Source organism: Leiobunum rupestre, chromosome 4, assembly GCF_980474605.1.
Source record: "Leiobunum rupestre chromosome 4, qqLeiRupe1.1.hap1, whole genome shotgun sequence".
NCBI classification, from domain to species: Eukaryota; Metazoa; Arthropoda; class Arachnida; order Opiliones; family Sclerosomatidae; genus Leiobunum; species Leiobunum rupestre.
Window position 1 is genome coordinate 35,212,265 of NC_143387.1, and position 27,150 is coordinate 35,239,414.

The 27,150-nt window shown below is 39.7% G+C and overlaps 1 protein-coding gene across 1 annotated transcript; it reads left to right on the forward strand.

The window, feature by feature from the left end:
• Positions 1–19,191: 19,191 nt before the first annotated feature.
• LOC149947550 (uncharacterized) lies at positions 19,192–21,375 on the forward strand. Its single transcript, XM_090170906.1, has 2 exons — positions 19,192–19,370; positions 21,123–21,375. Exons 1-2 carry the CDS (start codon positions 19,192–19,194, stop codon positions 21,373–21,375), a joined length of 432 nt encoding a protein of 143 aa, XP_090027032.1.
• Positions 21,376–27,150: the final 5,775 nt, after the last annotated feature.

Genomic DNA, 27,150 nt, shown 5'->3' on the forward strand with positions numbered 1-27,150 from the left:
GCACCATTGTAAAGGAATCCCACCTGCCAACAGGTTTTAGCCTCAGTGTGGCTGACTCGCACGTGCGCAGTCAAAGATTCAAATTCTTGTAAAAAAGAAACAGGGACGACTTGTTGTCTGACATCCAGTGACGTTCCTTTCGGGGAGTAAATCGATGTCTTTCCCCTTTTCTCTCCTTCACGATATTTTATATTTTCCAGTTTGAAAAGGGGCTTTATGCGCCAACCTAGTTGTAAGCGTAGCTTTTTTTCTAAAATCGGGGGTCTATCCTATTTATTATGTCTATGGGGAAAACAATAAAGTCTTGTTAATCTTTTTTAAAATTTCCGAAAAAAAAGGCCAGCAAATATGCGTTTGTAAAACGTAGACATATTTTTATTTATATTAATATTCTTACTGAAAAATTTTAATTCCATTTTGTGGCTTGGAAATGTAAAAAGTGATTAATAAATAAATCAACATAATACCTACACGCTATGTGCTAAACATTTCACTGACAAATATTTTATGAACATAAAACAAAGAATATACTAATAGCAGAGAGTGTATTATACTCCGCGGCCGCGGAGTATATTTAGAGCTCATCTTTTTTCCCCATTTTCACTTCTGCTGCGCGTATATTGGCAATTTACCGGTTTGGTCGTGGAAGATGTCAACTCAGCTTGAGTGACTTTTAGGCCTTTTTTGGGTCGCGCTCTAATCTCAACCACTTCTCGTATTTTAATTTTGTAAACGGATTTAAAATTAGCGTGTTTCACTTCATAGGCCCGTCTTTTCACGATTTATAATTTAATCAATAACGCCGAGAAATTATAAGTTTTTGAAGCCAGGAAATTACGGTTTCCAGGCATCCATTTAAGTTTCAGATTGGCGCGCATGCGCAACGGGAACGGGTGGAAGTCGGAAAAAAGGTGCCAACTTACCGGTCGACACGGCTTGACGGCTTCGTTTTGACGGCGGTTTTAATGCCGCATGCCTGCCCGCCGCCCGCGTGAAATGTTAATTTTCATATTCTAACATGTTTAAACATAATAATTTAAAACGAACAAATCTTCGATGATAAAAGGTAAATAATATAGTTGGCTTTCATTTCAACCTAAGTTCTGTCACTTTACGGTATTTGGTAATTCTAAATCGATTTAAATAAAAGTTAGGCTAAAATTTTATTTATTTATTGCAATAATCTGCAACAAAAATAAAATAGTAATAAGAATAAATTTTAAAAATTTTATGTTAAATGTGTAGGGAAGAAAATAAATATAAATATGGATACCTTTGTGGGCAAAATCGGATCAAAGATTTTGTGTTAAAAATTGGAGGAGCAGTGGACTGTGATTTGAAAGGCGGAATGACGTCATTCTGTTGTTCACAGGAATATTTTTTAATACTTTAAATGAATTTGACATATTAATCAACAATAAAAATAATATATGTCCCTTTAAGGCTGCACATTTAACGAGCTCAAAACTGTTATAATAGTATAGAGAGACGTCTCTTCCTATTCCCGTAATGTTAAAATTTCGTACACCCTTTGTAATGACGAAAGACGGAAGCAATTCGGGCGCCAAAAGCGTAGTTACGGCCAATATCAGACGCGATATTCTCGATTCCACGGTTGATTGGGTCGGTTGCAAGATTTGTCATAGGTGGGAGCTCTTCGAAAATACTCCTCTTTACGGTAACCTTAACTTTGAAGATATTGATGACAATACTCCGTTTACTGGCAAATTCTATGACATTATTAAGGTTCAATCAACGGTTCAAACTGAGCTAACACTCCGGAAAGTTGAAACTAAAACTCTACACCAAAGTGATAGTGCTGTCTCCACTAGACTGGACACTTTAGAGAGTAACATGCAGTCCAGTAAATCCAAACTTACTATGCACATTAACAAAACTATATCAAGTCTTGAATCTAAATTTGACAAACTCGAAATAACTCATAAGACAAACTTAGATAACCTGTCGACGCTACTTACTACAGAGACTAATATTGTTAAAAGGGAGCCACTGTTCTGTCGCTGCTCGTACCTACTTAGAGTGCATCAACGATTATAGTCTATTTCAACATGTACTTGATGTTTCTCGGTTTGGTAGCCCAAGTGTGACAAGCAATACCCTTGATTTAATTCTTACTTTGGAATCTGACCTGGTGTTCGACTTAAATTATGGCTCTCCTATTGGACAAAGCGATAATGTAGTTATACAGTTTCCGAACACTTATGTCGTAATTTCTTCAAGCGGAACTACAAGGCATTTAACTCCTATCTCCTAGCCATCGACTGGTCGGATACTTTTTCGTCAAATAATATTGACCTTGTTTGGAACTCATTTATAAGTATACTCCAGCTCCTACCGTGGATGCTCTAACAGTTCCTAGTCAATCACTGCATATCTTCAGCTGCACTCCTCAATTAAGATGCCATTCGTTTACTACGAAAATTAAACTCTTCCCAGAAAGCCGGTCCAGATGGCCTTCATCCTGTTCTTTTAAAAGCAACTGCCCACTCTATCTGTGCGCCTTTGTCTACGCTGTTCAATCTTAGTTTTTCCTTAGGGAAAGTACCAGAAGACTGGAAAATTGCCACTATCACCCCTATTCATAAAAATGGCTCACGAACTAAGAAGGAAAACTATAGGCCTATTATCAAAACCAGCCATATTTGTCGTGTATGTGAGCGCATATCTAAAGCCCAGACAGAAGACTTTCTCACGGAATCAAATTTTCTATCTGATCTATTCAGGTCCCGTCTTTCCTGCACTACTAATCTTCTATCAGAACAGAGGTGGGCAAAAAGTTGCGAGCGTTCGGAAAAATGAGCATATAGAGTTTTAAACACGGCTTGCTCAAGTGAGCGAGTACTCAAGGCAAACGAGTTTATTTTCTCTATCTCTAATTGAGAAGCCTCTGGGCGAGCGCCGAATAGTTCGCTCCGGCGTTGATGGCTGACGGCGCGCTGAGGGAGATTCCCCCCTCGACGGGTTAGTTCCCTCACTTTTAAGCGCTCACCGCGCGCTGAGCGAGATCTCCCGATCGTCGGAATAGCCCCCTCACAGTAGAAAGCGCTGACGCAGCGTTGAGGGAAAATTACCGAGAGAAGGAATAGTTCGCTCAGATTTGAGCGCTAGCTACGCGCGGATTTTGATCACGGTGAGCGACGGTAAAGTTCGTTTACGCAAATCGCTCACAGCGCGGCGAGCAAAAATTTCAAAAATCAAACATTAAACTATTACTCGGCTATGGGTTTATTATTTACTTTTTTTATTAATAAAATGAAGGGTACTCTAAACGTCGGGAGTTAATGATATCTCCGATTGAATAAAATTCAAAGGTTCTTCCGAATTTATCCAACGATAAACTAGACTGCAAATATTCCGTTTAGTGTTAAAAGAGCTTTATTAAATATTAAAAGCCACAAATTATAACAATAGGCGTTAGTATACATTCTTTTGGTCTTGACAAACTTGGCAGGTGAAATGGGCAACGCGGTACGCGTTTCTTCATTTTTAGGGGATTGTGGCTCGCGCTACTTTAAAGGAAAATATTAGCGCGCTCTCAACTTAAATTAATGATCGGTACCATAAAAACAAGTGGACATTTACTAACCCCTAATCCAACTCATTTGTAAATCTCCAGAATTTAATAGACAGTTTTAGCAACTACCTACAGGGGCGGTGCCAGAAGATTCTTAGGTGTAGGCTAATAATGTTTATCATTTGTGGGCCCCCTGTTCCTCAATATTGGACTTAAAATTAAATTTTGCAAATTCAGGTAATTTATTTATTATTTGATATTAGTGCGGTTTTTAAAATTTTACAGTATTAACTATCATCACATATTTTATTTGAATTTAAAAATCGACTTGATGTGGCCCCATCAGATCGATTTGTGGGCCCCTATTTGAACACAAAAGTAGGCTATAGCTCGTGTTGCCTACCCCTAACGCCGCTCCTGACTACCTACACCGGGATTTTATTCACAGTGAACGACGACAGAGTTCGTTTACGGTAAATCGCGAAGAGCAAACATTTCAAAAATTAAACTTCACATTTGACGGTATGAACAAGTTAATAATAAGATTATTTTTAATGTATATATAAAATATAATACAATATCTTTGCATATAACCATCTTCGATTTTGTCCATTGTTTATGACATCGACAAAAATAACCATATCATCAAATGATCAAGCTAATTGCGAAGATTCACGGTTTTTAAATAATAATTTTTTTCAGAAAAAAAGGGAGGGGTTGGAATTAATATAATGGCCAGCCTGTGCCAATATTAAAACTGTTTTAGTTCCAAATTGAGGTAACTCGATTTACGCGAATTTTCTTTTTTGCCGTTTTTCAAACTTCCTTTACACTAAAAATATAAATATTACAAATAGCGGCCAATGTATAGTTACAAAGTTATCGATTATTTTCCATTTTTAAAAAGCATTACGTTATAATTTTTTTTCCAATTTAAATAATATTTTTTAGATACCTGTTTTGAAACTAATAGCGTTCTTTTCGTTTTTATTTCACACCGAATTTTAGAAATAATAAAAATGTTTGAATAATTCTAATGTCTAGTTTGTGCGGGTAACAAAAATCAACAGTGAAGAAGCTGTCAACGATCACCGTCAAGCTCAGCATGTGGGGAGTGGGGACCCGCAATTACATCATTCTTCCGAACTTCAAAAGGGCGTTATTTTATTTCTGGGGGGGGGGGGGGGATTTCTATTTGAACTTGTAATAACTTACACACAAATATTTTCTTTACATTTTTCTGTTTTTATTGCTTACGATGTTACACTTTATATACAATATTGGAAGTATTTCAATAATTATTTAAATCTTCGCTCTTGCTTGATACCTACAAAGATTCTCAAAAAAAATTGTGTGGATCGTGTCATTTTCGCCTAATTTGGTATGCACATGTTTCTTAACAATGAAACGAAACCAAAATTAGTTACAGACATACGCCAAACGAGGAGGCAATGAACACCGCTAATGCCCCACAATGGAACATTTTGAAAAAAAAAGGATCCACCGTGGAACTTCGTATGTCATTAGAAAGTGTTCATCTTGTAAAATACGGAAGCGAACTTAAAGCCTGAAACTGAATAAAAAAACTCAAGCCACAGTCGAAGTACTATAACTCCAAAACTATGGACTCGAAAAAATTAAACTTCGAAGGCGAGAAAAATTATGAACAGCTAAAGCAAAAAACACGAAAAAATTAAACTAAGGAAGGACCGAAATACGAATCGAAAGACGCAGACTTGAGAAAAGTCGACAAGAAACTGTAACGAAATGAGAAAGGAACCTACTATTTATACTATTATTGTAGAAAGGATTACGAAGCGAGGTATAAGTATAGGAAACTTCGAAATTGCCCTAGCATTGGCTAAGACCCAAGGGAGGGGCGACTCATTGGCGTCAGTTCGGAATTCTGGCGTTGACCCCCCGTCATATGACGTTAAGAAGTACACGCTATTGTTGAAATTGAAAACTGCGAGAATGAAGAAAATGGGTTCGATGCTAAATAGAAAAAACCCTCCATCGACTGTCCCCCTATTTTAATATTTTTGTCAGGTGCTGTAACGAGTAAGTGGCGCCCTTGCTGTCTGGAATGGGCAGTGTTGAAAAAAAAAAGCCCAAGGTGGGAAAAAAGGTTTGCAGAGCCAAATAGGATTTTATGAATCGGGCCAAGCCGCCAATTCAATGCTTTTGAATTAACTAATATTATTCTAATGTCTGAATATGTCGGCTATAGATTCCAAGGTTCAATAATATCTAATCGGCCCGATTAGTCGCAACTTAGTAAATAGTAACACAGAATAAACAAATATTGTAAATAAATGTAGTAAAAATAGCTAATAATACCATTAGTTAATAATATTGTTACATAAGTATGACACGTCTTATTCTTTATATGCAAAACGTTTACTGATAACTAGCTACAAGAGACACTCTATATAGAGGGCTTCTCGTGTATGACGTGCCCTTTATCAGCATCTCGCTAGGGGCGATTTTTTACCGTGATGACGTCACTCTGTAAATAGATTTTAGTGAATTATTTCCATTAAATTATGGATTTATGATATTACGTAGTATTTTTATTTTTATTGATTAACGTTTTCATGTTAGTCTATCCGTAGTCCAGAAAAATATACTTTGGAGCTAACGTTCCGTAGACGCGGCCCGAATATACATGGTTTTCTCCGTTTTCCTATATACTTATTTCGGTTTCAGAAGGGCTAGTTTTGATCTAGTCTATCTATGAAGCTATACGACTCATTTTTAGGGGGAGTTCAGTTTAGCGAAAAGTATATTTATATATGTATATTATAAATTATAAGTCAAGCCTAAATTAGCGAGTGAATGCCTATTTCGGGGAAATATTTGGTTAGTCATGTCCCGCTGCGACTAAGAGACGTTTCCTATGAGTGGTCAACCTTTGCCTTTTCGTTAAGATGCCGAAAGAGACGCCTTTGTGTCTGGACTCCACCTGCGGGTCCCAAAATTGAAACGATTGGGATAGTTTGGAAAGGGGTTGAGGTTCCACCCCCCTTCCCCTCTTTTCAAGCTTCAAGTTGAAAGCCGATCGCTAAAACGTAAATACAGCAACTTAGTTTTACATATAGTTATTATTATTGTTACTAATTTTTGATAATTTTTGTTTTTTTATTTCTTAGGACGATTTACAGAAAAATATTTTGATATTTTCTGTAACGAACAAGAACTCGCCCAAAGGCCAGACGAGCTGATGAATGCCAAGTTAAAGAACGGGGCAATGGAATTTGAACTCCAGTTGTATAAGGAGCAGTTGGACAATGCCAACAAAGCCCCCTAAGTGGCTGTAGCTGGTTGTTCTTGCGTAAAGGTCTCAAAAATTCAAAAACCAGAAGAAGCCAAATAATTGGCTAAAACCAAAACGGTCCTTTTCAGGACCACCTTCGTTTGGTCTAAAGACCATTAGACTGTGTGATTCTAAAATGCTGAACTATTGAAACTAAAATATATTCGCTGTTTTAATTGTTCCGTATTTTACAAGATGAACACTTTCTAATGACATACGAAGTTCCACGGTGGATCCTTTTTTTTTCAAAATGTTCCATTGTGGGGCATTAGCGGTGTTCATTGCCTCCTCGTTTGGCGTATGTCTGTAACTAATTTTGGTTTCGTTTCATTGTTAAGAAACATGTGCAAACCAAATTAGGCGAAAATGACACGATCCACACAATTTTTTTTGAGAATCTTTGTAGGTATCAAGCAAGAGCGAAGATTTAAATAAATATTGAAATACTTCCAATATTGTATATAAAGTGTAACATCGTAAGCAATAAAAACAGAAAAATGTAAAGAAAATATTTGTGTGTAAGTTATTACAAGTTCAAATAGAAATCCCCCCCCCCCCAGAAATAAAATAACGCCCTTTTGAAGTTCGGAAGAATGATGTAATTTTTATCGTAATCGTCAGTCGTTACATTTGGATCGCTTTCGCGCGACACAGTGATTATAGCCTACTGTCTATAGTAACTTTAAATAGGTTACCTTGGTAATGCCACCCCCCTTCCTCCTTGTTCATACTCACCGGCAGCCAGCGGGTCCCCACTCCCCACATGCTGAGCTTGACGGTGATCGTTGACAGCTTCTTCACTGTTGATTTTTGTTACCCGCACAAACTAGACATTAGAATTATTCAAACATTTTTATTATTACTAAAATTCGGTGTGAAATAAAAACGAAAAGAACGCTATTAGTTTCAAAACCAGGTATCTAAAAAATATTATTTAAATTGGAAAAAAAATTATAACGTAATGCTTTTTAAAAATGGAAAATAATCGATAACTTTGTAACTATACATTGGCCGCTATTTGTAATATTTATATTTTTAGTGTAAAGGAAGTTTGAAAAACGGCAAAAAAGAAAATTCGCGTAAATCGAGTTACCTCAATTTGGAACTAAAACAGTTTTAATATTGGCACAGGCTGGCCATTATATTAATTCCAACCCCTCCCTTTTTTTCTGAAAAAAATTATTATTTAAAAACCGTGAATCTTCGCAATTAGCTTGATCATTTGATGATATGGTTATTTTTGTCGATGTCATAAACAATGGACAAAATCGAAGATGGTTATATGCAAAGATATTGTATTATATTTTACATATACATTAAAAATAATCTTATTATTAAATTGTTCATACCGTCAAATGTGAAGTTTAATTTTTGAAATGTTTGCTCTTCGCGATTTACCGTAAACGAACTCTGTCGTCGTTCACTGTGAATAAAATCCCGGTGTAGGTAGTCAGGAGCGGCGTTAGGGGTAGGCAACACGAGCTATAGCCTACTTTTGTGTTCAAATAGGGGCCCACAAATCGATCTGACGGGGCCACATCAAGTCGATTTTTAAATTCAAATAAAATATGTGATGATAGTTAATACTGTAAAATTTTAAAAACCGCACTAATATCAAATAATAAATAAATTACCTGAATTTGCAAAATTGAATTATAAGTCCAATATTGAGGAACAGGGGGCCCACAAATGATAAACATTATTAGCCTACACCTAAGAATCTTCTGGCACCGCCCCTGTAGGTAGTTGCTAAAACTGTCTATTAAATTCTGGAGATTTACAAATGAGTTGGATTAGGGGTTAGTAAATGTCCACTTGTTTTTATGGTACCGATCATTAATTTAAGTTGAGAGCGCGCTAATATTTTCCTTTAAAGTAGCGCGAGCCACAATCCCCTAAAAATGAAGAAACGCGTACCGCGTAGCCCATTTCACCTGCCAAGTTTGTCAAGACCAAAAGAATGTATACCAGCGCCTATTGTTATAATTTGTGGCTTTTAATATTTAATAAAGCTCTTTTAACACTAAACGGAATATTTGCAGTCTAGTTTATCGTTGGATAAATTCGGAAGAACCTTTGAATTTTATTCAATCGGAGATATCATTAACTCCCGACGTTTAGAGTACCCTTCATTTTATTAATAAAAAAGTAAATAATAAACCCATAGCCGAGTAATAGTTTAATGTTTGATTTTTGAAATTTTTGCTCGCCGCGCTGTGAGCGATTTGCGTAAACGAACTTTACCGTCGCTCACCGTGATCAAAATCCACGCGTAGCTAGCGCTCAAATCTGAGCGAACTATTCCTTCTCTCGGTAATTTTCCCTCAACGCTGCGTCAGCGCTTTCTACTGAGGGTACTAACGCGTCGCTTAAAAGTGAGGGGGCTATTCCGACGATCGGGAGATCTCGCTCAGCGCGCGGTGAGCGCTTAAAAGTAAGGGAACTAACCCGTCGAGGGGGGAATCTCCCTCAGCGCGCCGTCAGCCATCAACGCCGGAGCGAACTATTCGGCGCTCGCCCAGAGGCTGCTCAATTTAGCCCTCTCGCTGAACAAGAGCAGCTGGAATTCGAATTTGAAGCGCTCGCTCATTACTGCAGGATTTTCAAAAACGAGTGCTCACTATTTTTGCCCACCTCTGTATCAGCAACGCTAGAGTATGTTAACTGAATCGATAGAGGTGGACATTATTCAAAAGATTATGCAAAAATTTTAAGGAGTTGTAGGGGGTGAGTAGAGAATTATGCCTGTTTTTTTTTCAATTTTCCTACGATGAGTTCAAAGAGCGCCAGAGAGCTTCAAAGTGTGGCCTACTAGCCCCTGGAAGTAGGCTGCAACAAGCACAACACGAAGCAGCAAGGAAATGCGAATATCAGGGTTTGAGTTCTTGTGAGAGGTAAAAAAGGACTTTGTAAACAAATCGAGGTAACCAGCGTAAAAAGGTAACTTAAACAGTATTTAAAGTCCTGCAGTTTCTACGTAACCCTAAACACTACCACTCCCATACTAACGACGTAAGTGCTGCTGCAACCGTTGACTTTGGCTTTATCGCTCGTTTCCTTCCCCAACAACGACCGGCCCTACATCCAATCTTGCCATCTGACACGCTCACCCAGGTCTCACTAAATCACACCATGGCTCTTCCGGCCACTCCATCAACCGCTACCGCATTATACACCACTGCACTTCTGAGGGAATCTGCGAAGCAGCTATTCGACGAGTTCCACGACTGCTTTGACAGCATTGGTAAACTCCCAGGACAACACCATATCTCCCTCAAGTCCAACGTGGTACCTTTCGCCACAGCTGCACGCACCGTTCCTCAGGCTTATCATAACCGAGTTCATGACGAGTTGCAACCCATGGTCTCTGACGGCATCATCTCTCCCGTCGGGATCAAACCAGACGGTTCGGTTCGACTTTGCATCGACCCGCGCGAACTAAATAAGGTAATTCGACGCCAAACTTAAAGGGCAACGCAAGTGGTCATGCAGGGGGGAACTATGTTTTCTTCAACAAGCCGTAAGTAGGTTTTCCAAGGATGATTTTATACAGCGCGAAAGCCTTATTCTCCTTGGTGTAGCCACGTGGCGCAATTTCGCTCTCATTCGCGAATTTTTCGATTTTCTTCGCTGAGTTAGCTCGCAATCATCGAACCCAGGAATTTAGGCTTAACTTAATTTATTTATTATGGAGAAAAGAACTGGGTTAGTTTCCGAGAGTTGGACTTTGATATTTTCGATTTAACAATGTTTTGGAATAAAATTATTTGTGAATTGAATATTTTTAATAATGGAAGTTGAAACGTTAGGCCTTGGACGCGGTAAATCTCTGCCGCTAGCCTCACATTGGATTAAGAAAATTCAACACCACACACACTCCGATATCCCGTCTCCCTTAACAATTTCCCTATCATTATACCCCGACAGAATATTTATCTTTTTTTATTACATTTATTTTGTAGAAGTTTAGGATCCGATTTGTCGGTAAGCACGGAGACTTCACTTTCCTCGGCTATTTTCGCGACTAAAGAATGCGTGGATTTTGCGTAAAAACCGCGAGAGGCGCATTTATACAAAATAAATTCGGCAAATATGGTTCTGCTTTTTTTACAGAGGGAAAGGCTATGGCAGATAGCGCATGCGCAGTCGTTCTTTTTATCTATAAGATAATTTACCCCCCTGCATGGTCACTTGCGTTGCCCTTTAACCATCTCCCACCGCCCAGGAAATCTTCTCAGCTGTCCATGGCGCCGCACTTTTTACCGTTCTTGACGTCAAAAGTGCCTTTTGGCAAATCGCTAACGCTCTTTGCTCCAAGTCGATATATATATATATATATATATTACTCTGTTTAATTAGATTTATTTTGTAATTTTTGTTAAATAATAAATTTGTGATGCATAAAATAACTGTATATTATTTAAAATAACAGTTTTAACAGATTTCTGTTAAACGAGGTCCCTTGATAGAGTAGTTTTGCAGGGTCTGTAGTTCAATGAAATTTGAATACAGTTTAAATAATTTCCAAGTGTTATGATTTATAATCAAATAAAAAATATCGTTCAATTGTTACTGAATGTTTATGGAATACTTTGAATACATAAATTCCCTAATCATTTTATCATTAACATTAGATTTTTCGAAAATCTTGAAACTATATTAAACATTTTAATGCCTCTACATCGATGAATGGCAAAGAATACGCAAAACCCCCCACAAGTCATACTTAGATTATCTTGAGGCTGTAACGAATTAAAAAAAACAAGTGCAATTGATCTTTGAACTAAAGCCACTAAATTTTATTTCAACAATAAAATAAATGTCTATTGAAGAAAACAAAACACTTATTGATAATAGATTTTATTTCTCAATATAATACAGAAATATTAGATATAAATACATTCAAGTATTATTTCTCCATAGTAAAATTCTGTGGGCTTTGAATAAGGTGCAGTTCGTATCACAGTTGCTATGATACTTGCAAGACAATGGACACTGGACAGATAGAATAATATTTAATTTTGGACACCCTAAGTCTTCTACGTGTATAACATTTTTCCCGAGACTTTTTGATAAATATTTAAATTTTTCTAGTCCTTTGGTCAAAAAGGTTTCCGCCTTATGTGAAATGCGGGCTAGTATATTACGCAAATCTTCGAGTCCATAGTCCCTTTCATTCCATTCTATACCGCAAATATTCCGAGACATCCACGAGCAGAGCCTCTTATCCTGGTCACTCAACTCGGATACGGTGGTTTAAACGTAAATACATCACTTTCACCAGTTTCCAGAACTAGATACGCCAGTTCTTTAATAATATAATTTTGATTTGCTCTGAGAAAATTAAATTCAATAATGCATAAAAAATCGTTTGACCTATTCAAAAGACGCGACTCGTGTATTTTAAACACTCAGTGTCACATGTAAATAACGTTTTACTTACATTTTTCCGACGTATTCTTAGGACTAGTGGAGGGCTAAAATCAACTGCTGGCTTAGTTGCTTGGAACACGTTCTTTTTATACGTATATTTCGAACTTTGCACGTGTCATTTATTATCACTCTCAAGATTTCATACATAACCACCCTAATTTCACAAGCTACGAAAGCCCGTTCATATATTAACCACGTAGGTTTTCCACGCTAAAAATATTGTTAAATCATCTCTACATTTTATTATCTTACATGTTATGAAATCATATCATACTTCAGTTTTACAAAACTTAAGGTCCCATTCGAATTACTAAGCGAAATCCCATTATATTCTTCATAGAAAGAAAACCTCGTTCATTTGGCTTTAATCATCCAATAAGCGAAACCCCATTATATTCGTAATAGAAAGAAAACCTCGTTCATTTGGCTTTAATCATCCAATAAGCGAAATCCCATTATATTCGTAATAGAAAGAAAACCTCGTTCATTTGGCTTTAATCATCCAATAAGCGAAACCCCATTATATTCGTAATAGAAAGAAAACCTCGTTCATTTGGCTTTAATCATCCAATAAGCGAAACCCCATTATATTCGTAATAGAAAGAAAACCTCGTTCATTTGGCTTTAATCATCCAATAAGCGAAACCCCATTATATTCGTAATAGAAAGAAAACCTCGTTCATTTGGCTTTAATCATCCAATAAGCGAAATCCCATTATATTCGTAATAGAAAGAAAACCTCGTTCATTTGGCTTTAATCATCCAATAAGCGAAACCCCATTATATTCGTAATAGAAAGAAAACCTCGTTCATTTGGCTTTAATCATCCAATAAGCGAAATCCCATTATATTCGTAATAGAAAGAAAACCTCGTTCATTTGGCTTTAATCATCCAATAAGCGAAACCCCATTATATTCGTAATAGAAAGAAACCCCGTTTATGTTGCTGTAACCCCTCCAAGTCATATCCTGCGATACCCTCCGGTCCTCTCCAACCGCACAGTCTTGTCTTTCACGTTTAGCTCGTGGTAAGGAAAAGGTGGTTTAAAGGAGTAAACCCCATTATCCCCAGTTTCCACAACCAAGAACGCTAGTTCTTTAACGACGTACTCATCGTTGGACCTCATAAAGTTGACTTCAATAATGCATGAGTTTCCTTCCGACCTTTAATTTATAAAATATAAGAAACGATTCCCTCAAACGTTTTCAAATTTTTAGAAGCCGTTTATATAACTAGCTACATCCATATAAGAATTCCAAGTAGCAAGGGACTCGGGGATCCTAATTCCGAATGATATTTTAAAGGAAAAATTCCGGCTTTTATGGTAAACTTTGTTGTACTTTGTACCACGGCTTAATCAATTAGGATTATTCCACCACGTTCGAAACAGCAGATTAAGCAGGCTTTGGAAATTAAGGGTATATCGGCGCAATATTCAAATCCCTGTCTCCGTGTATTTTCTATGAGACACGGTGCTCACAGCTCTCTCGCAGTACAATAACGACCGGCGAACGCATCAAATACCGTCAATATAATTCCCATGTTAATTCTATGCGGCATGGTGCCCGGTGAGATACCGTCAAAATAATACCTCGTGTAAATTCTGTGGGGTACGGTACCCTACTACCCGGTGCCCCATAGAGCGTTCTCGGGGTACGGTGTCCGCTCGCGGTAGATTTACGGTCGGCGAACGCATCGATGTTGAGCCGGTACGTTGATAAATTTGATATGATTATTAGTAAGTGGTTTCGCGTATACCCCATCAATAACTTATGAGAAATCGTATCTGAATATAGACGAAAAAAGTTTCAAATGTAGCATTTTATTTATGTTAATTCTAACTGTCAAAATAATACACCATGTAAATTGTGTGGGGTACATTTACGGTCGGCGAACGCATCGATGTTGAGCCGGTACTTTTTTTCTAGATGTCGTCAAAATAATACACCTTGTTAATTCTATGGGGCATGATGCCCGGTGAGATACCGTCAAAATAATACCCCATGTTATTTCTATGGGGCACGATGCCCGATGCCCCATAGAGCGTTCTCTCATTTATATACTACTGACCGTAACTCTTCACTTAATCTTCTTGACCCAGTTGACCGTCATAAGGGTAATGAAATTTTGAATGGCAACGTTTCCCTACACTTTAAAAAAAATTACCCTGAATAATACCAGCCGCATGAGCGGTCATTCAAACCGCGTGTGAACTCCGCAGTACGACAAAATCACCTCACATTTCGGGCTCTAAGCGACTGGAACTCACTGAATCAAGATATCCTCAACAGTCAATCAAAGGGTTCTTTTCGTGTCAAACTAAGAGATTGGATTAAGGATAATTAACTAATTCCTCATGTTTCCTATCATTGTATACATTTTTTTTTCAAAATAATAATTTATTGTTTGTGTAATTTTGTTTCAGTGTATTTTTAGAGGGCGCCACAGAAGCCTCTATTGGCTTAAGCGTATTATGTACCCTCTTTGTGAATAAATAAATACATTTTCCAGATCCTTCCTAGTATGAAATGTTTTCACTAGCGCCATCGCGTTTTGAGGACCAGAACTATCTCCCATGAAGCGCGTGCTTCAAAAATCTCTTACAAATTTTAACATGACCGGAATAGGAAGAGACGCCTCTAATAGCGAAGCGACTTTACACTCTCTGGTACAAGGGAAAAGTTTTCATTATTTCAACAAGCACTATATAAACAGTAACTTGCAGGTCCTGGCTCTCGGAAATATTACTTCAGGGCAATTTCCTCGAAGATGTTTTATTGAAGCGTCTATTGCGTTATTGGAAGGAGATACTGCGAGTGTTTTCGAATTTTTGTATGCCACAATTTGAACTCTACTTGCAACCTAGAGCAACAAACACAGCACCGCACACAAGGAGAACGCAACCCGTCAATAGTCATGCATTTTTTTGGTGTACATTTTTCATAGGTTAGATGCTTTAGCGCCTGCTGCCGTCGGAAGGGAAAAATTGGGAAATTGTCTTTCCCCCGCCCGTAAAACGTTCAGCGTCAAGGTTCGTCCAATGAAATTTGTACACAACAACGCGTGTTTAAAGGCTAACTGCGTTCTCCTTGAGTTTGTTGCCCCTATAGGTACAACACTGATGGATTTGTTGAAGTCAAATCACGATCGTAAAATATTCGCCAGAATTATGTTATTAGAGAGGTTAAGCCAATCTACATGTTATACAAGCTTTCCCTACCCTTTTTTAGATCTGGCTTAACCTCTATCTAAAGCTGCAGTCGAAAAAATAGAGGTTAAGTCAACGTTTTTTGCTTATAATTAAGAAATTAAGACTTGTAATTAAAACCGAAAAACGTTTTGGGAGGAATTCGGTCATTATTTGTTTTTTCATCTTCCGGGGTCCCCCCCCCCGGGTGCGCCACTGCATAATGTAAAATAGCAAAGAAAAAGAAAAACGAAATTCGATAAACAAAATTTAGCTATCAGTAGATAACCACCATAATTATCGATTTTTCAGCTGAAATTGAGCTACCAAGCAAAAGACCTTAACATAATATAATAAATTAACCATAACATCGCGAACTTCATAGACCACAAAAAGAAACAAGATGATGTAAACCACAGCCAATGATAATGGGATCCGTTACTTCGTTTGGTCAATTTTAATTTAATCAAATAAATTGGTAGAATAAACTACATGTACTTACAATTGTTAGTTATATCTCAACGTATCAAAAGAGAAACTGTGGGAACATCAAAATTCCTTCCCATTACAGTAAAAAAGATAAAGAAATTAGACTAATTAATAAGGAATCAATTATACAGGGTGTTTGAATTGCTCTGACTGGGCATTTTTTCAGGAACTGCAAGAGATAGAGTTGCGAAATTTTCAGGGTATTATTTCTAGTGTGGGAGCGCTTTAAATCCTAAATTTCAGAAAGTTGTAGAGTTCTGTCGAAATGGTTCAATGAAATTGGTTTCATTGGAAAATAACACTTTTTCACGATGATATGAGCTGATGAAAAAAAAAAACAAGCCGTCTATAACGGCCAATAGCCTTTGCATTTTTGTTCGTAAATGAAAGAAATGTCCGAAAGATTTAATTGAAAATTTTATTCAAATAAACATGATAATTTTACAAGTGAGGCTCTATGATACCTCCGTTTGCCGCGATACATGTTTAGGTGCGATGAAGCATGTTTTGAAACGAGCGTCTGATCATATCAGGAGTGACAAGTTCGAAGGCTGGACATGATTCGTTGACGCAAATCTTCGATGTTCTCAACAGGCGTCACGTAAACTTGTGCTTTGATGAACCCCCACAAGAAAAATTCCATTGGAGTTAGGTCTGGAGACCTCGGAGGCCATCGAACGTGACCGTTCCTGCCAACTCAACGCTGAGGGAACTCGTTATTAAGATGCTCCACTACACATCTAGGTACGTGGGGTGTCATGCTGGTACCAAACCTGTCTGTAAGCTTCCAGCGGAATATCTAAAGCGTCTGCTATTTCGTTCTGCAAAAGCGCCAAGTATAGCGTTGTCCGTTAAGACGAGCTGGGAGGAAATAACTCGATCCACGAGCAAACCCGTAAAAATATTCAGTCGGAGTTGTTGTTGATGATGGTGAGGAAAACCCCAGTGAGGATTTTCGTCACACCACATGTGGGTGTTTTGATGGTTGAAAGGCCCATCTCTTCCAAAGGAACACTCGTCGGTCACCAGCATTTGATTGATGAAATTTGCGTTCTCATCAGACAAGGTTATTAGCCAGTAGCAGAAATCAAATCTACGTTCCATATCTCCTTCGTGCAGAGCTTAGTGGAGGGTCACTTGATACGGATGGAAGTTGTGATTGTGAAGAGTGGTCCACACGTAGTTCCGTCGATAATCTGAGATCGTCGCTTGACCTCTGACGCTTGCTCGAGGATACGCAACAAAATAGGCTAGAACGGTGTCTTCCATGTTGATGTTTTGACGACCTGATCCACGAAATCAGGGATTGGCGTTTCCACAAGTCTGAAAGTCACGAACAGCTCTAAGAACGGTGTTTTGGCTTGCTCTTCTATCTGGATATCGAACGGTGAACAATTCACTAACCCTATGCGCGTTACAATTGGCTTCACCATATAATTCGACCATAAAAGCACGCTGATCACGAGAATAATTTAGTGGCATGTTGATTAGACTCAATAAACGTTAGAGAATGGTGGAAAACAAAAAGATTTCACATTAAAGACTATTTGAAAAACTTGACCTTTGTGCGTAGTTGGCCTACTGTACGCCTGAATTGGCATTTTGGTAAATTACATGTACTTTTTTTAAGGAATTTAATCTTTCAGACATTTCTTTCATTTACGTACAAAAATGCGAAGGCTATTGGCCCCTATGGACAGCTTGTTTTTTTCATCAGCTTATATCTTCTTGAAAAAGTGTTATTTTCCAATGAAACCAATTTCAATGAACCATTTCGACAGCACTCAGCAACTTTCTTATTGCAACGTTTTTTCTAGCACCTACCGGTGAAAAAATATTTTTTACAAAAACCCGAAATTATTTCCGATTTTTCTGAAATTTAGGATTTAAAGCGTCCCCACACTGAAAATTTCGCAACTCTATCTCTTGCAGTTTCTGTAAAAAAATGCTCAGTCAGAGCAATTCAAAACACCCTGTATGTTATGACTTGTTATATACCTTATTCCAGTGAGTGACCTCGAGTGCTTGTGATGAGTTTTCACACTCCACTGGCCATCTCAGAGCAGCTCACGATGAGATTAGCAATACTCCACTGGGGAATTGCTCCAGTAAGGAATAGATGAAAGTTGATCTGAAAAATTTCGCCGATCAACAGATCTGAAACGGGTTTTAAAATTCATTTGTGGCGATCTCCACTATGAAATTTTATCTCAGGAATCGTTTGGGTTGTCGTCTTTCACTGGGAAACTCCCAGAGCTATGAATTTGTGAGCGATTTTGGTACGCTCTTAGGGCTTCCAAGTAGAAATTGCTAAAAGTTTAACAATGTGATGGAGGTACATATATGGAAGTCCCTCTGATGAAATGGTTGAATCTTTTTTTATTTCAAGAAAAATTTCGCCACACCAAGAGACTTGGAAAAATTAGGATAGATGTGTGTAGACCTGGATATTGTGGATAAAATTTATGCTGCTATCTATGTCTCGCAGAATCCAGTTTACAACCTCTGAGACTCGAAACACAAAGCCAGATTTCCCAGTGGGACCATTTTGGTCAATTCAACTGAGGTAAACTAACATCGAAGCCTCATCTTGATCTTTGTATCAAGAAGGCTAAAATGTTGTTCTGGAGAGAAAGGGGTACCATAAGCAAGTCTTGGGGTCTTAGCCCAAAGGTTGTTTATGATAATAAGGCCCATGCTGACATATGCAGCCGTGGTTTATTGGTCGACGGTGGTGCTTAAGTCAGTTCAGGCTGAATTACGCCTGTGTCAGCATTACAGGTGCTACATGTAGAGAGAACAGCCCCAAGCGCTTCTCTGGAGTTGCTCCTGAATATTCTACCGCTCCATCTTTTTGAAGAGGAGGTTGAAATTATGAGTGCCTATCGGTTACTACATAAAGGTTGATGGAGGTCTGCTAATTGGGAATGTAGCCAAAACAAATTGCTTCGACAATATTCTTGTCATTTACCGATATTATTGATGTGTTCTGACAACATGGCTGCAAAGTTACAATTTGAAAGCTGTTTAGTGTTTACTTTACAAGTCGCTTAGACTGGACTGGCAACAAAGTTTTTGGAACCAAGGGTAAAATTGTTTTTCATGCAGAGGTTTCTGCCATTTGCTTCTGTGTAGACTTCTGTCATAAGAAGTGCTGGGACAACACTTATTACCATCCGCGAGTAGTACGCGTTTAAGTACAGCCCATGAGTGCCGCGGAATGATCTATCATGAATAAACCGAAATGGAATACTTCCACCGAAGGGGTTTATTATGAACTTCTGGAAGAGGGCTACGTCATCGGCGAAGATGTAGATTGTAGAGACTACATTGTCTCCGATAGCATTTACGTATATTATGAAGAGGAGCGGCCCAAGAACCGATCCTTGGGGGACCCCCGAAGATGCAGGTAGCCAGGCAGAACAACTCGAAATTTCCGGTTACTGAGATAGGCCGAGAGGGGTTTACCGCGGATCCCGTACGAGTGAAGTTTAGACTTAAGAAGTTCATGAGGTACCGAGTCGAAAGCCTTCCGAAAATCTAGGAATATAATATCCACTCTTCCAGCAAGCTCGAGGCCGGCGGACCAGTTCTCAATACAACAGAGAAGTTGCGTTTCGGTGCTGAACCCACTACGGAACCCGTGCTGGTAGGGCTTGAGCACATTGCGTGCAATGAGGTGTGTGGTGATCTGGGAGGCGTTGACGCGTTCGTCTAACTTGAGGACTTGGGACAAGAGGGCGATAGGTGCTCATTCGGGTCTGACTTGTCGCCTCCTTTCGGAACTGGGGTGACGTGGTGCTCCAGTCAGTGGGTGGGTATAGCGCCCGCATCGTACGACATTTGAAATAGGTCAGTCAGGGAAGCAGCAAGAGCGTCTGCACAGTTTCATAGTAGGACTGAGTGAATGTCGTCGGGGCCGGGGGCCTTGAAGGGCTTAACCGCCCTAAGCAGCTTCCGGATACCCAGCACAGAGAACACGATGGGCTCCATTGTGCGGGCCCGCCTCGGCAGGAGAGGGGCCGAGTCGAAGACATGTTCATGGAATTCCCAGTATATGCCACAGCAAACACTAAATGAAAATGTATTATAAATTTCCGGTAAACAAAGTTAATAGTTATAAAAAAAACTGTTTTTGCTATTCGAACAGTGTTTAGTAGCCCAAGTGCGCTTTATTAAGCCAATCCCGTATGTCCATTTTGTAACCAAGCTTCTAGATTCAAGTTGCAATCCAGTACCTGTTTAATATCAATCTTAAGGGGCCATTATAGTAGAACTCATGAAGATGAATTCAGTTGTTTGGACTTTACTACAATATAATTATACGATTATACGAGTATAATTTAGAAGTATAGTACAGTAGAACAGATGAAATATTTGGTGTATTGTTTGGACACAACTACATATATTTATATAATTTGCGCCTCACGTGAGCGATTCATTTTAGATAACACTACAAAAATAGCTAGATAAGAGGATCCAGTCGAAAGTTTAACAAGAAATTTTCGATTACTTTTATTTTAACATGAAATTGTAACCTCTAAGCAACTCTCAATTATGTATCTTTCAATTCCCCAAAAATGAGTATCCCCATATGAGACTAAAGTGAAGTCTTAAATAACTCTTATTTTTTTCTAATATTGTAACTCATAATCAACTCTCAATTAAGTCTGTGTCAAGTCTACAGAAATTAATTTCACCATGAGACTTAAATGACTCTTATTTTAATCCGAAATTGTAACTCATAATAAAATTTCAATTAAGCTTCTTTCAAGTCAACAAAAATTAGAGTCCCCATATGAGACTAAAGTGGTCTTAAATAACTCTTATTTTAATCTAATATTGTAACTCATAATCAAATCTCAATTAAGCTTCTTTCAAGTCTCTAAAAATGGTTCTTCCAAATGAGTTTCATTTAAATATATAATAAAACTCTTTTAGTGAGATTAAAATAGATTTTATTTAGGACCCACAATTCTAGTCTCAGTTTTTTATGCTTATGTAATACTTAAAAATCCTTGATCGTACATTGAGACTAATTGGCGATTACTAAAGTAAGACTCCGATTTTGGTAAGGGAAGACTGTTCAGATTTTCTTGGACAGCTAGGCTGCGCTTAAGGCTCTTGATCAGTTTAGTATTACTTCTAAGCTCGTTCTTAGCTGTTTGGATCTGCTTTCAGAACTGGGCACCCATAATAGGGTTCATATCTATTGGGTGCCTGGTCATAGGGGGCATCATGGTATTGAGAGGGCAGACATTCTAGCCAAGGAGGGTGCGGAGGCTAGGTTCAAGGGTTCTGAACCTGCTATTCCAATATCAAATGGCCTGGGTCACAGCCATGTGCCATCAGTCAAGCTTTGGCTTGAGACGGATGGTCAGAGGCAGGCCAGAGTTTATCCCTGGTCCTTCTAAGAGTAGTATCAGGGTGGTTACGGGCCTACGTATACTTTTAGGTCACTGCCAGCTAAATAAACATCTGCATTTGATAAGCATCAGTGAGAGTCCTATGTGCAGGGCATGCCTTGTAGAGGAGGAAACTTCCTCTCATGTCCTTCGTGTCTGTGATTTTTACGCCGGCTCAAAGCCTAGGTTTGAGTATCTTGGTATGCACAGGCTGGAAACAAGCGATCTTTCCAATATTTCAGCAAAGAAAATCTTGTGCTTCGTCTAAAAGGCTGGGGCTGCACAATTAACCTCCTGTCAGAGTGTTAGGTTGGGCTTGACCCAACCACCCATGGACTTAAGTTCAATTTACCATTCCTAAATGCTCCCTCGAAAGTCATTGGTTTTCAAGAAACAAACTAGAGATTTTGTTGAGCAAGTTAAGATTTGAAAAGTGTTTATGGGTATCTTTATGTTTGCTGGGATCACCACAGAGGGCGCCACCAAAAGAGCAAAGGGGGGCGTCTGACACAACGGAGAACGCAGGCAGACGATTGACGAACGCTATGCATGTAAGACACGCTTTTAGATCATTAAAGTATTTTGTTAGTTATAATACGACTCTTTATTATAAACGACAAACATGATGTCAGAAGTGGCTGGTTTTTAAGATAAAATTCGTCAGTGATGTGTGCAATATATTGAGTACAATTCTGCCTTGCCATCGGCGCCAAGAATCATGGAAGCTCATGGGCCTATGCCCTCACCCATGTGCATGACCGGGAATTTAGCTCAGAATTTCGCGGACTTTAAGGAGGCGTACGAAGATTATTTAATATTCACGGAATTGAATCGAAAACCAGCGACGTATAAAGTGGCCTGGCTTCGATCGTTAATGGGAGCCGAATGTAAGAAAATAATGCAAAGCCTACCACTCTCTGCGGAAGATTTACAGGATGACACCAGAATCTTAATAGCGTTGAATAGCCATTTTAAACCGAAGACAAATGTTCTATACGAACGGTCCATATTTTTACACGCTCACCAATTAGTGAATGAAACTGTAGATCAGTATTATATCAGGCTACGACAACTCGCCAAGGACTGTAATTACAGCGCAGCTGTGGTCGAAGAGTGTATCCGTGACAAATTAGTGATGGGGTCTAAAGACACTAAGGCCAAGGAATCTTTATTTCGAGAGGAGGATATTGTCACAATAGACAAAGCATTGAATGCACTACGCATAAGTGAAAGAGCCAAAGCACAGTTAAGCGAACTAAACAAACTTGATCCCGCCACACACCAAGCGTCCAATACAGAAGGAGAAACAGACACCATTCACCAAATACAGCGGTATCAACGCAGAGGCGCAGCAGCGGTAAGAAGAGGCGGTTCCACAGTCCAGCAGCGGGGCAACTCACGGGGCAATTTTCGGCGGAACAGTTATGCAGATAAAGGCAGTGGATGTGGGTACTGTGGTAGCAGTACAGCCCACATTAATGGTCCAAGGGAATGTCCAGCTTGGGGAAAGCAATGCGATTACTGTAAATCCTACAATCACTTCAAGAAAGTGTGCGGAAAACAGAAGAAGCAAAAAACGTTAGATGACGCTCGTCAGGTGGAAGGTGAAGAATATAGACCAAGTTATTTCGTAGCCTCTGGAATGGGGCAATACACCCAGGAATACAGCAACTATTCGGAAGATCTTTTCGTAGTTGAAGAAATCGCGTCCATCGGACAAGATGAAACTCAGATAGAGGCACTAGAGTCCATCGGACACAGTCACAGGGCAGCAAAATATTTCGTAACATTAACAGTCTCTTCTCAGCCAAGACAACCACCAGCATCACTAACTTGTCAAATTGATACAGGGGCCACCTGCAACATTATTTCCTACAGGGATTACTGCACCATCACACATCAGGACAGTCCACCGTTAAATGTATCGTACTCACAGTTACGTCTTTATGATGGTCATATAATTACGCCAGAAGGAACGTGTGTTCTGCAGTGCTCCTTGGGAGAAAATAAATACAACGTTCAATTTCAAATACTGCAACAAGATGTCACACCCTTACTGTCAGCCCGAACCTCAGTAGAGTTAGGTCTCGTAACATTTGATAAACGTTATCTCACCGTTCATCAAGTCTCAAGCACCTCAAGTACATGGAATACATCCTGTCCTCAAATCAAACAAGATGACCAAGAAACCAGAGTTTTGGCACGAGCGCAATCAGAAGCAGTAAAGATAATTCAAGAATTTCCCGACGTTTTCGAAGGATTGGGCTGTTTTCCGGGGAAGTACCAGATAGACATGGATCCGCAGGTAGTACCGGTACAACACGCACCTAGGAGAGTTCCGGTAGCACTCCTGCAGCCTCTGAAAGATAAACTGGATGATTTACAACGGCGAAAGGTCATAGAGAGAGTCACACGTCCAACAGCATGGATCAGTAGCCTAATGATTGTACGACGAAAGGAAAAAATTCGCATCTGTCTGGATCCGAAGGATCTGAATAAAGCCATTCGGCGCCCGAAATATCAAATGCCCACTTTGGATAGTATTTTACCTCGACTACAAGGAGCCAAGATTTTTTCAGTCGTGGACGCCAAAGACGGGTTCCACCAAATTGAGTTAGCAGAGGAGAGTACCGATCTGACAGCATTCTGGACCCCGTTTGGTCGCTTCAAATACCGTCGACTACCATTTGGGATATCCTCCGCTCCGGAAGAGTTCCAACGTCGATTATTGGAACTGCTGGAGGGACTGGACGGTGTAGAAGATATAGCGGATGATATTTTAATAATGGGTCGAGGAGAAACACCGCAGGAATATATAGAAGATCACAATCGTAATCTTCACGCGCTATTGGTTCGTGCCAGAGAAAAACATCTTATACTTAACAAGGAGAAATTACGACTGGCCGTGGCCGAAGTTAAATACATGGGACACGTGATTACCACCAGAGGCATTTATCCAGACCCAGCAAAGGTGGAAGCGATAATGAAAATGCCACCACCGACGGATCGGAAAGCCGTACAAAGACTATTGGGTAGTGTTAACTATTTAGCACGTTTTGTACCATCTATGTCTGCAATCACGGAACCGCTGAGAATTCTGATGGAAAAGGACGTAATTTTTACTTGGGAACAAGCACAAGCCGCGGCCTTCAATCACATTAAAGAGCAGTTGAGCAGCGCACCCATATTGGCGTATTACGATATCGCTAAGGAAGCAACCGTTCAATGCGACGCTTCAGAATCAGGCCTCGGAGCAGTGTTACTGCAGGAAGGCAAACCTATTGCATATGCCTCGAGAGCACTAACACCAACTGAGCGCAATTACGCGCAGATAGAAAAAGAGTGCTTAGCAATTCTGTTTGCGTGTTTAAGGTTTGATCACTATATCGGAGCACGGCCATTAGTCACAATACACACCGATCATAAACCACTGATACCCATATTTCAGAAGCCTTTACGCTGTGCGCCAAAACGACTGCAACGGATGATCTTACAGCTCCAAAATTATCACCTCGAACTGCAGTATCGTCCGGGAAGTACTCTGTTTGTTGCGGATATGCTGAGTAGAGCCTACCTACCGGAGTCACCAGAGTCACGAGATCAAGATATAGTTTATGCAGTCGAACGGATTTTAAATGAAGTATCAGAAATCAATCCAGTTCAATACTTGCCAGTCAGCACAGCAACTCTAGAATATGTGCGGCAAGCAACAAAGGAAGACCCAGTCTGTCAGTCACTGACGCGGTTAGTGCTGAAGGGCTGGCCCATAAATAGACAAGAAGTACCTCAAGAAGTCAGGCAGTACTGGTCAGAAAGGGGCGATATTACGTTCCAAGAAGGGCTACTGTACCGAGGACAAAGAATAATAATACCAAACTCAATTCGCCATGAGATATTGGCGCGAATACACTTCAGTCATGTTGGCGCAGAAGCTACTATAAGGAAAGCCAAGGATGTAATTTATTGGCCGGGAATGGCAGCGGACATCAAAGGATATGTCAGTAAATGCAGTGCCTGCAACACCTTCATGGCTAAACAAAAACCAGAGACCTTACAGCTGTATGAAATTCCGCAGCGCCCGTGGCAGATGGTGGGACAGGATGTATTTACCATCAATGGAATTAACTACCTTGTGACAGTCGACTATTTTAGTTTCTACTGGGAGCTTGATCGATTGACCTCCACAACATCATCGGCGCTAATACAAGTCTCACGACAACATTTTTCCCGGCATGGAGTGCCCCAAGTAGTAATAACGGACAATGGTCCCAACTTTGTTAGTGAGGAGTATGATCGCTTTGCTCGACAATGGGGTTTTGTGCATATCACCACATCCCCATATCACAGCCAGTCGAACGGGAAAGCTGAAGCGGCTGTGAAGGTAGCGAAAAGATTGGTCAAAAAAGGCGGTGTACTGCAAACAGGAATTGGAACTGGCATTATTAGAATGGAGAAATACACCACAACAAGACGGTGTGAGTCCAGTACAGAAATTTTATGCACGGCGGACGCAGGGACTGCTTCCGGTTACAAATCAGTTGTTAATGCCCGTGGTTAAACCGAGGATTCCAGAGTTAATCAAGGAAAGACAACAGAAAATCAAACAGCAATACGACAAGGGCAAACAAGACCTAGGACGAATAAACATAGGTAGACAAGTTCACGTACAACCACGTGAGAGGCAATCTCGGTGGGTGGCAGCGGAAGTAATTAAACAAGTCGGACCGAGGTCGTACCTAGTCAAAACAGAAAACGGCGCAATTCTACGGAGGAATAGAAGATTTCTTAAAGAATTAGGAGGACAACCATTGCCACCAGCACGGGATACTACGAGGTCTGATAAAAAAGATAATAGCGTAATTTACCGGCCTCAGTATCAAGGTCAAATAACGCCAGCCTTAGAAACACAGATGGGGCATCAAGTACGATATCATCAGGCGCATGAGACCAAACAAATAAAGCTCACCAACCAACCAACGAATCATCGAGTGAACAAGTATACACGTAGAGAGGGCGCCAATCAACCCTTCAGACCACAGACAGCACAAACCTCCAGCACCGAGTCAGCATTAGCAGCTATTACAGCGCTACCAGAACCACAGTCAATAGAAACGGGGAAGTCGCTGCAGGGAAATACTATAGAAGGAAGCAAGCAATTAAATCAAGGGTTCCTTCAGGGCTCAACGGCACTAGCGCATGTTGGAAAAGATATCCCGACTGCTCATCCAGTGGTAATTCCGTCTGCAGATATGGATAACTGTGCGAACAGTTTACCGGAATCAGTCAGAACTAGAAGTCCTACGTATGCGGGGGTGCTTAGTCAACCAATTGAATTGGATATTCGGGAACAGATACAAACAGGCCATGCCCAGCGTCCAAAGTTGCGACCGAGCTCAAATAGATGCCGACCGGAGTGGCAAAAGGATTTTGTATTGGACTAAGCAAATGAAACCAGTTCAAAGAAAAGTTTTTTTTTATGAAGGACAATTAAAAGGGGGAGATGTTTATGGGTATCTTTATGTTTGCTGGGATCACCACAGAGGGCGCCACCAAAAGAGCAAAGGGGGGCGTCTGACACAACGGAGAACGCAGGCAGACGATTGACGAACGCTATGCATGTAAGACACGCTTTTAGATCATTAAAGTATTTTGTTAGTTATAATACGACTCTTTATTATAAACGACAAACAAAAAGTGATATTAAAAGGTGGTTAAAGATTTTGCAGAATATATTGATGAATCAAAAAATTTCTGATTTAGTAAAAATCACAAGATATAAATATT

What these genes read in the sequence shown, in the direction of transcription:
- LOC149947550 (XM_090170906.1), top strand. Translation starts at nt 19,192, where the DNA reads ATGAATAAACCGAAATGGAATACTTCCACCGAAGGGGTTTATTATGAA. An exon ending in GGGGACCCCCGAAGATGCAG is followed by an intron (nt 19,371 to 21,122) that starts GTAGCCAGGCAG and finishes GCTCGTTCTTAG; the next exon opens with CTGTTTGGATCTGCTTTCAG.